Genomic DNA, 11,327 nt, shown 5'->3' on the forward strand with positions numbered 1-11,327 from the left:
CTCTCAGCCAATCTTCCCGTGAATGATGACTAGAAGAGGAAGGAATCAACCCTTCAAGGAAAGCAGACGTTGCCTGGAAGGCCGACGCTTTGTATTTGGATGTCCTTTTGAGACAAAGGTATAGAGGAAATTAAAACTTGACCTTCCCATTCCCCTTATATTCAGCCATACTGATTTGGGGAAAATCCAGCTTTCCCATTTCTGCAGTTTCTTACAGGTTTTAATTTTTACCTTCTCATTGACATCTGTAGCCTTCAAAACCACCTCTTCCATTATTAGCCTACAGGCCTCTTCAACAAATTTTTCTCCTGCTTTCGCGTCTGTCATAGGGCCATTCAGCACAACCCCATCCACAAGAACAGCACTCTTCTTACTTGGAATCATCTCTTGTTGATCAGTATCTCCTGGAAACATACAAACTGTGTTTGAGATATAACCTAATTACGTCACATAACAAAGCACAGGGGACAAATGCATCACTATCCCAGCTTCAAATGGCACATCTTTTAATACATGAAGGCATCATTTGAGGTGTTGGGCTGACAATTTCTTATGGCACACAATGGTATGATAGAGTTAAGGAAAATTTTAGAAAGCTCGTAATTTATGGATTAAGTAAATCTACCTTATTATATAAGTTCCTCTGTACTGGGCTGAGTTAGTCATGGAGTATATGACCCCTCAATCAGTACAATTGCAGATCTGATGAGGAAAGGTACCATTCACATATACCATTTTCCATGATAGATGGCGTTTGAAGTTGAAAAATGTTTTCCATAACTAAAGAAAGGAACTACCCCTAAGAGCAAATATTCATTGGCATTCCTACACATGCACGAATAATCAAATGATTTCCATCTAATCCTTTCCTCAGACAGTCATCACTCTACCACAGAAGAGTTTGAGATGGAGGAAGAGGAGTTAGGCATTTAGAGAAAAGGGTGAGGAAAAAGCCCTTCAGATTTATTCTAGAACTAACACCACCTCTATGCTGTACGTATCCCCTTAAAATATAAATACTATAGTTTTAACTTTCAGAATCTGGTACATTGAGTAGACAAATCCCATAATTAAGGTAGCTAGCTTTTAGCTTTATTTCCTTGTACAAATTCCTTGGCATTTCCAAGCCCTAGGATGAAGCTTTGGGCAGAGAGAAAATAGCACCTCTCCTTACCCAAATTATTTTCTCAAGGAAGAGACAATGCATATCCAGATTGAAAGAACAAACTGAATTTTATAAAGATCCATTATGTATTTGATGTATCTGAATTATGGAAGCATCTAAGAGGGATCACCTGGTCACCTTCAACAAAGTGAACATTGAAATCTTCAAAGGCAGAGAGCTAGCTGCTTTCTTGAATTGGTACACACGAATGTTTCTCCAAATGTATGTTCCCTCTTCCTTTAGGTGTATGTAGCTGTTGGCCAATTCCTCTATGAACTAGATTACAAAATTTACACAAAGTTCTATTTTCCATTCTTGCAGCATCTTGTTTAGCATCAGGGAGTGTGGAGGAGCACAAGAAATGTAAATGCAACCCATTTTACTCATTCTTGCAGTCACCTTTCAAATGCATGTACAAAAATCTTCGTAAACAGAAGCCCACGTCTGTTTCACGAACGCAGACACGTACATACACTTTCTCCCTCCCTCTCTCACATTTGTTAGGGATATCATATTTTCCCTTTTAACCATTCCTTAAAAAGCAGCAGCAATATAAACAAGTCACTAATCTTAATTTCATGATTTAAGTCTGTTTAAATGTTCCTCTATATTACAGATACTGCTTTGTCCCTGAGAGCCCCTAACTAATTTTTCGGCCATTTTCTGAAGAGAGCGATAGAGGACAGAAAGCGGCACAATGGTTTGTGTAAACCCATATTAAATGCTTTTAAACGTTTCTACCTTGTAGTTTAAGCACAGGCAAAAGGATGGGACTGAGCCCGTTGAAGACTGTACATGCAGACCATTGCTTAAATGTTACAAGTCAACATGAAAATCTATATCTGAGAAGAAAGGTTACTGCCTACCCAAAATAGCCCTCCTCAGAAATAATTCTGGCAACTCAATCCAGGTATTCAACCAATTTCTAGCACAAGCTTTGAATCAATCCCATTTTCTTTCTAATCAGTATGTTTCTCCTCCTCATGTGTGTTCACCAAATTGTTGAAAGTTACAGAAACACTGCACCTCACACAGTGCCTTCTATTTTGAATCCATCTTAAATATTCTGATGGTCTACAAAAACCCTTCTAAATATGTATTTCAAACATTTCTACTCTGAGGGCTCTAAAATACTAACATCTATCATACCTTAGACTTCATCTCCACCTCAAAGTTAAACGGTCTGCTAAAATTCTATGGCTTCACAAACCCTTCTGTTACAGGCAAACACAAATGGTGTCCAGGAAAGCACCAGATAAAAATGTCACAGGAAGATCCCCCAATTTGGGAAAGAGGGAATCTGCAGCAAAGGATCAGTCTCTTGTCCTCTCACTGAAAGAGAAGCCATTCAGAGCTCCCATGATGAATGCTAGTTCCATCCTTCACTTTCACATGAAAGGAAACATTTAACATGGTTTAGGGCCAAATGCTGCAGCCCTAGAATTGAGCTTTTAGATGGAAATGCTCTGCACCTGAAGGCACTTTCCTCTCCTCCCAAATTTTTCGGGTCCTAAAAATAGAGTAAGAAAGAGGGCAATTATTCCAGGAACTCTAGTTATGTGAGTAGGCAGTGCTATTAAGCACACAGAAAAAGCTAAGGTTTTTTTTAACCTCATTAGTAGGATTTCAAGCTTTTATTGCCCAGGGAATAGCAGCTCTATACCCTGCTCAGTCTTTTACCCACTTCTGTGAGTGTGTGTCACACACATACACGCACGATAAAAAATGTCAACACCCACTCGTAACCAGAATAGCAGTGAAATTTAAATTATCACTGTCTTCACACCAACGAATTAAAAAAATCCCCATAATTCACACAATTATCTAGGAGAAAATACCATAAAAATCCATACGGAATTGGGTCTAGATTATGCGTCGTCTTTGATAGGTATAGTTTATTTCTATGGACAGATGTGATAATATGCCTATTTCTCCCCCAGCATTTTCCCAGGTCAGAAAAGGCTCTCTGGATATTCTATAATAGGTCAAGGTGTGGTCTCCCAAGGATGCATATTCAGAATTTTCAGAACTGCTAGAGTTTATAGTGGCTCTTAATGAAGTCCTTCAGTTAGAAGAGCTTCCATGAAGAATATATCTAGAATATGACTGCTTTTCATCAACCCACTTTTACCACCTTAGTTCAAACCACCATCAAATGCTAGTTACTGTGCTAGTAACTAACCACTTTCCTCCACCCTTGCCCCTCATTCTCTGAGGACTGTTTCCACAGTAGCTCGTATGCTTCCTTGAAAAACAAGTCGATTACATGACTCCTCATGAGACTAAAAGCTAATGTCCTTCTAATAACCTCTAAGGCCCATTTCCCCATTATCTCATGGACCTCAGACCTCATCTCGTTACTGTCTAAGCTCACGCAGCTCTATCATCTGTGGTCTTTTCACCATTCTGATTCTTAAACATCAGTTTCTTAGGGAGGCTTTCCTTGACCACCACATATAAAGCTGCAGCCACCACTCTGCACTACTTCCTCTGCTTTGACTCCAGAGCAGTGACAACCACGGGACATCCAATACCCATGTAAGTTAATATATATATTTTTAAATATCTGTCTCTCCAATAAAGGTTAAGCTCTGAGAGCATGAGTTTGTGTCTGTTGGTTTCACTGTTATTTCCATAGTACCCAGAAACTGCCTGGCCGTTCGTAGGAGTTAGATGAACATTTTTTGATTATTAAATGAAGCTCTTCTCGGTTCCTTCAACCAGTGATAACGTCGTCCTCCTCTGAGATGTAATTGCAGGTTGTCTGTATGCCTTTCTGAATTGATAGCACAGCAAGGAGACAGGACCTGACTAAGGAAAAACCTTTGGCAGGGAAAGCAATCGACATAGAACACAGTTAATGGGGTAGAGAAGAGACAGTGGAGGCTGAGAGAACCCCGTGAACAGTCAGCAAGGCAAACCTGGGTTTCTGTTCTCTGTATTAGTAAAGGAAATCATGCCCGAAAGATCCTTTCCTCTCCTCTCCTCTCTCTCCATTCTTACTAGAGCCACTCTCTGTGCTCTTTTCTTTATGGTAGTCATTTGACTCCTAAAAGTCGGTCCATGGACCACAGTCTCACTCCAAAAACCACACTTTCAAATTAGAAAGCCAGTCAATTCCTAAAGACTCTAACTTCTGCATTTTTACCAAGTCCCTCCCCTCCATAGCTTCCAAAATTCTGTATAGGATCAACTTCTACTTTGTTCAGAGAGGTCTATGCCTGTCCCTTGATTAACAATTCGGCTTCAAATAGTATTTTAGGTTCTGAGAGACAGCTCTTCCTTTGGCACAGAATTAAATGAATTAATACAGACAAAGCCTTAAAGTGCCTGGTACCTGATGTGAAGTAAATAAAAGTTAGCTGATAGTACTAGGTCACAACAGTATCTATTAAATGCTTGTGAGCCAGTGTACCCAGTGGCATTTAACATCAATCTCAGCACTTTGGGAGGCCGAGGAAGGCAGATCACTTGTGGCCAGGAGTTTCACACCAGCCTGACCAACATGAGGAAACCTCGTCTCTACCAAAAAAAATAAAAATTAGCTGGGCATGGTGGCATGTGCCTGTAGTCCCAGCTACTTGGGAGACTAAGGCACAAGAATCACTTGAATGTGGGAGGTGGAGGTTGCAGTGTGCCAAGATCATACCACTGCACTTCAGACTAGGCAAAACAGTGAGACTGTGTCTCAAAAACAATAATAAAATGCACAAAGGAAACTTGCATGGAATGGTAAGCTGTGACAATAGAGAGAATTATTCTCAGATTTATTGAATGACCAGGGTAATAAAACTCTAGACCAAGTGGCTGGTGAGTTATCCCCTCTGGAGGGGCAGGAAGAGAGGACCAGTGGTGGAGGGTTCCCTGTGAGAAGAGCAGAACTTCGTCCACAATGTTCAGACCACAAGATGGTAGCTGAGTATTTCAGCCCATACTGGGCGGTAGGCAGCTGCCCAGAACTTCTGCCTTATTTCTTTCCACCTTGCACTGTGCTTACCTGTGTAGGAGTTTTATTTCTTATACCAGGTTATAAACATACAGAAAAAAAGAGCCATGTCTCATCTTGCTGACCATTCCAGAAACAGTTCAGCAACTGGTGCTTGATACCTCAGAGGACTGACTGGCTTGACTGTATCTTTACTTTGGAAGTCATCTCCTCTAACCTATTCACACAATCCAATAATTCCCTCCACAACCCGTGGCCTAGACATGAGGAGAGCTGACTTCTAGTCCCACTTGATCACTCCCAAGTTCTCTGATCCTGAAATGATGCAACCTCTCTGTGCCTCAGTTTCCTCATCTATAAAATTGGAGTCCATCTGAGGAAAGTACTCTGCTAGCTTCTGAAAAATTCCTGGGAAAATTAATGAAGATTCAGAATCCTGGAATTCTGCCCAAAAGGATTCTACATGGAGCCTAGGATCTAAAATGTCAGCAAGTACTTCAATTTATACTAATACTGAAATACACTAACATGCAGTGGATATGGGAATCACTATTCTGGGTGACCTCTAAAGTCCTTCCAAAACTTCAGATCTTTAGTTGTCTAGCCCCTCTTTCATCCTTCAATAAGTATGTATTTATCTGAACAAATATGCATCAATCACTGAAGTTCAGAGCTGAAAAATTACAAGATATATCTACGGTACTTACTATGTCCCAGGCCTTGGTCTGAAAGTTTTACAGGTTTCACAAATGTAATTGTAACCAACTCTAGTTACTGAGTTTTTCAGAAGAGAGAAATTGAGACAGAGAGGGTTTAATTGGGTTGAATTGCCTTGCCCAAGGTCACAGAACCAGTGAGTAGTGAAACTGAGGTAAATTTTTACTGAGTATTAAATATTTACTGAGGTTCTATGAAGGATCAATGAGATTCTGCTTTATGGGTGTCTACCGTTGATAAGGCATCATTAGGGAGCTAATGACAGCAAGACAAAATACTGTCCTCGGATCATGGATAGCCTCAAAGTCCTGAATAATGGCCATAGATAACAGGTGTCAAGTAGTGCCACGTGGAAGACACCAATAAAATGTTGTGAATGTAAACAATGTAGACATTTGAAATTAAGGGTTATGGTTATAGACGTTGAGGTGTTGGGAAGATTTCAGAATTAAAGACCTGCCTTCTCTTTGAACATCTGCAGTAATAAATAATTTTAAAATTTCATCACTTCTCAAGTAACAACTCCATTGGCACTTGCTCAGGACTCCCACCTTGTCACTTTCTCAATGGTCACAAAACTTATCTTGAAAGTGACTCCAAATATGCATTTGTGTCATGTCCATGGGCTTTTATAGTAAGTGAGTAAAGTACGTGTAATTGTTCTTCCACAGGACTATAATCCAAATATGTGAAGACTTTTATCAACTTTATTTTGTCAGTTAAAACTGCTCTCATTTTTCCAGTGGTTTCTGATAGTCTGTGGTCCATAGTCTGGACCAAGTTGCTTTTATCTTATAAAATGAGGCCTCACACACAATTCCAGGTGTGATCTCGCCGACTCTCAACATAGTGAATTAATTTTTCCCATCCTCTGGTCACCATGATTTCATTAATAAAGGTTATATTGACACCAGAGTGGATTCCAAAGCCTACGCTTTAAATCCTGGCCCAAATTCTAACTGCTGCTGTGACCTTACTCATGTTATTTCACTTCTGTGTGATCCCTATTTCTTATCTGGCAAATGGGGAAAACAGCTATGAGTCATTGAAAGGGTCAAATGTGGATTGGGTACAGGGTACTGAACAAAGTGCCAGAGACAGTGTAAAGAACTCAATAAATGATGACTGTTAATGAGGCTTAGTCTGTATGAACTCTTTTGGCACTACATTACACTGTTGGCTCAGGTAGAAGTTATAATTAGCAGTCTTAGGGTTTTGTAGGAAAGTTTGCCAGTAAAAGCCAAGTTTCCCATCCGAGACTCTTTAATTGTTAAGAGTAAATTAGCAATAGAAAAAACCTTTGCTTTCAAAGGACAGAAAATGAGAAATGGTGAATCAAAGGTGAATCCACCCATCTAGTTGGGGAGGACAAGGAGCTCTTCAGAAAGTTAGTGCAGACACTGGGACCAAGGGAGGTAGGAGGGTCAGTACTTAGGAAATCCGGTAGGCCAGTCCAAGACAGGCTGAGGAGCAAAGCTTGGGAAAAGAGCTGGGGTAGTTTTAGTAAAAGCCTGCTATGTGTCAAGCACCCAGCCTAGTACCTGTGGATACAGAAGTAAACCACAAAGTCTCTGTTCTCGAGTTAAGTCTGGAGAGAATATTTAGGAAGCCAGGGAAAAGGAAAATTGAGATGTAAAACACTGAAGATATTTTCTGTCCTGGAGTTTTCTAAGTCAGGTATTTCTTCTAAGCTCAAAAGAAGGGATGCCTAATTGAGTTGATGTATCTGGCACATCAGCTTCACAGGTCGTTTGCCTCACTTTTGAATTTCACGCTGGTTTTAAAGGAACTTTAGTTGCCTTAAAAATGACATGCCAATGAGAGGGTAACTATGAACAAGCTACAAGGAAGAAGACTATGGGAAATAAGTATTAAGAAATAATAATACAAAGCAGTGGGGACAGAAGCACTGAAGCTCTGGGTAATGGCAACAAATGTGGCAACTTAGTCTCTGGATCTAGCCCTGTGATTTGATAGAATCATAAAGCTTCGAGATTGAACCATTTCCACAGTGCAATCTGCAAACGTGAATTCAAAGGAGTAAACGGGAAACTATGCTTACAACTTTGTCAGCTAGAGATGAGTATCCAATCTTTTTTTTTTAAAGGAAGAGCAAGACAGAATTTTAATCATTTTAGTCTCATTTGGGGTCAAATTCTCCTTAGCTGAAATCCACAGTGAGTAGATGCTTCTCTTATTCATACTTTCATGAAAATATTCATAAAATATTTATTGAATTGCTACTACATGTAAGATGTTAGGGCAGGCACTATAGAAAACTTCAAGCCTAAATAGAGACAGATGGTAACCCCGAAATACAATAAGGGAAATTAGACATGTTTATGAATACTTGAAATCCTAACCAAAAGGCATAAAGTATGTGAGGTCAGACAAAACACACACTGAAATTCCAGAGAAGAGGATTGCTTCTGAATGTGAGAAGCAGAAAGTCCTTCTGGAAGAGGTGGCATTTGAGGCAGACCTCCATCCAGCCATTCCGCTTACATTTAGTGCCTGTTATATATAGAACTCTGTGAGACATTCAAGGTTGAGCAATGAACCTGAAAAATTTACATTTATTTGGGGTGCATAACATGTGTAATTAGACAAACATAAATTATAATAATGCAGACTCTGATAAATGTTCCAAAGGAAATACCTGAATGCCTTGACAGAATAAGGACCAGGAGCTATTGTAGATATGATTAGGAAAAGCTGTTTTTGAACAGGAGAATCTGAATCGAGTTGTAAAAGAGAAGGAGCCAGACACAAAATGATACGGAAAGAGAATGGTCCAGGGAGAAGGAACAGAAAATGCAAACAATCAATACAATGGCCTCTTTAAGATGCGGAAACAGACAAGTGTGGCCCAAGTTTGAGGGCAAGGGATAGGAAGTGGGAAACGATTCGGAAACGGGGACCGGGAGCAGATCAGGCAAGGTCATATTTTACTCTAAAACCAACAGGAAGCCACTTAAAGTTTTAAACAGAGGAGTAACATGAACTGGCTTTCATTTATGGAAGATTACTCTGGATACCATATAGAGAAGGAACTGTCAAAAGATAGAAGTGGAAATTGGGAGACTGCTTAGGTCACTACTGTGGAAGTCTGGGCAGTAGGTAATGGGAACTTTGGTCTGGGTGGTAGAGAAAATGCAGATGCTGCAACTTGGGAGACATTTAATTGCTAAAGCCTAAAGGGCTTGCTTATAAATTGGATGTAGGAGTCAAGAAAGAAAAAGAATTTAAATTCTCAGGTTTGAGGCCCGAACAATGAGCTTGGATGGTGGCTGATGGACCCCCTACACTGATCTGGGGAATGCTGGGGCATAAGATCAACATTTTGACCACTTCATAGGAATTGGTCATGACATAGAAGCAAGTGTCATGATGTGGACATTCATGACAGAAAAAGCAACGTGAACTAAGGCAGAAAAGTGTGTGTGTGTGTGTGTGTGTGTGTGTGTGTCCAGGAACCAGTCTGTAAATGAGGGAAGGAGCTTTTGAGAAGGAGGCAGAGAGACCAACCTTGCAGGGACTTCAGTAGGAACTGAGGAGTTCAGATGTTACTGAGTGAGCAGTAGGTCACTGAAAGCTGTTGATGGGATAAGAAAACTGTCTTAGATAAAGTGGGGACTGGTGTAGGGTTTAGGTGGGAAACCAAGAACTGAGAGATGATGGCGATAATCCAGGCCAGGGAGAGGGAGGACATGAACTAAATAGTAGACAGAATGGTAGGTTTACATTTGATATGCTCCCCTACAATCCTGTTACTGAATTTGAGCCAGGTATCCTGTATCTTTGTAAAGAGCTCTACAATTGTTCATGGATAGACAGCTTTTCTATCCTCCAGTTAAGTCTGTTCTAAAAATGATCATTGGGTATAAGGCAACAGAAAATAAGATGGGAGAAAATCACTTTGTGCATCAGCTCCCTTCTCGCAGAGCACAGATGAACAGTAATATTTCTGGGACATAACATGTTCCCATTACCCAGAGTTTTATGATACGAGATTACATTGTTAGAATCTGATACCAGTTAGATAATTCTGATGCTACTGAAACACCAAGGCACCCCCGTGAACCAAAGAGCCAGATTCATAAAACCATCCAGCTTCCGAGAGAACGTGCTCCTCAGAAGGGAGTCTCTTAAACAGCCAGGAAAATAGCTGAAAGTGCTCTACCAAGAGCCAATAAATACATAGTATACCATAAACCCTACTCACTCTAATTTCAGTAATTTTTCTTTCACTGGGCACAAGGCCAGGATTAGATAACCTAATCTTTTCAGGAGAGTAGATTTTTCAGACATTTATTCCTATTGCGCAAACATTACTTGATATGGGGCATGATGTCTTGCTGTTACACATCTCAGCTTGCCGTATCGATAAGGCAGCTCTCTAAACCACCTCCACCCACCAACCTATTTCTACATCTTTTGAACTTCTATGATGGGTACAAATTAAGCTTGAAAAAACTTATGAAATTGGGCTCCACGAAAGAAACTGGACCTGGCATACCCATTCAGTAAGTTTTATCCCTGTCCTCAGTGCCAGGTTGGGGAACTTGATCCTATGCTTTAATGTGGCTCAGCAGTAGCTACTGTGCCACAGAGCAGTGTTTTCCTCGGGAGTTGTGCTCACTGTCTCTTCCTCCTCCTCTTCTTTACCCACTGTCACCAAAGTTTGTTGGCATTTGCCGTTGGTCATTTCTTACCCTTCATCCTTTCCTTATCAATATACATTGTTAAAATACCAGGTATCATTGCTTTAATGGTAACTTCCGTGTTTTCTGCCATTTAAGGCTGAGTAAAGAGAAGGACTGTTTTGAGTTTGCATGTTTACCAAAGGGCATTTTTGGCCTAACTAGCATATCAAGTAGAACCACCCTTCCCATAGAATATGGTCTTGGTAATACCGTCAGTTAAGACCCTTTTGTGGGTATCTCCAAGTTCTAAGTTTTCCAGATCTGCAGAGTCAACCTTGGTTCCTGTCTTATTCGAGACCTAATTACTTCTCTCTAATTCTGTGAGATTTGTAAGATACTATCAATAAACTCCCCCTCTTGGTGAGCAAGAGTCATTCTGTGCTCTGTGAAACTAGAGAGCCATAATGAATACTCTGAGTAGCTTGGATTCTGGAGCCATTTCCAGCTGATGAAAACTAAAACCAACTAGACACACCTTGCTACGTATCCTCTCTCGATCTTCAGAGTCTCTCATTTATCTACACTGTTTTCCAAAATTTGAAGGTCAACCAGTTACTGTCAGAAAATAAATATGCTGTTTTTTTTCTCCTCTTTAACACCCTTCCCATGTAACTTCTGGATGCTCGAATTCAGTTTATAGAGTGCAGTCATAGCAAAAAGAGTCCAGGGCAGTGCTGTAAAAAAAAAAATATAATGCGAGCCATTGACACAAGCCACCTGAGTAATAATTCTATCTTCTCCAGTAGCTTTTCTAGTTGTAGTGGGGCATAACAGAAGCAAATATATAACTGCA

General features: G+C 40.3%; 1 protein-coding gene across 1 annotated transcript in view; it reads right to left on the reverse strand.

Annotated features, from left to right (window-relative positions):
* The window catches only part of GADL1 (glutamate decarboxylase like 1), a 158,741-nt gene that overhangs the window by 127,413 nt on the left and 20,001 nt on the right, over positions 1-11,327 (reverse strand). The window contains exon 2 of the mRNA XM_017521671.2: positions 232-404. Within this exon, the coding sequence (XP_017377160.1) occupies positions 232-404 (173 nt within the window). The remainder of the gene's footprint in view (positions 1-231; positions 405-11,327) is intronic.

The sequence above is a fragment of the Cebus imitator genome, unplaced genomic scaffold (genome assembly GCF_001604975.1).
Source record: "Cebus imitator isolate Cc_AM_T3 unplaced genomic scaffold, Cebus_imitator-1.0 Scaffold21, whole genome shotgun sequence".
Taxonomy (NCBI): Eukaryota; Metazoa; Chordata; class Mammalia; order Primates; family Cebidae; genus Cebus; species Cebus imitator.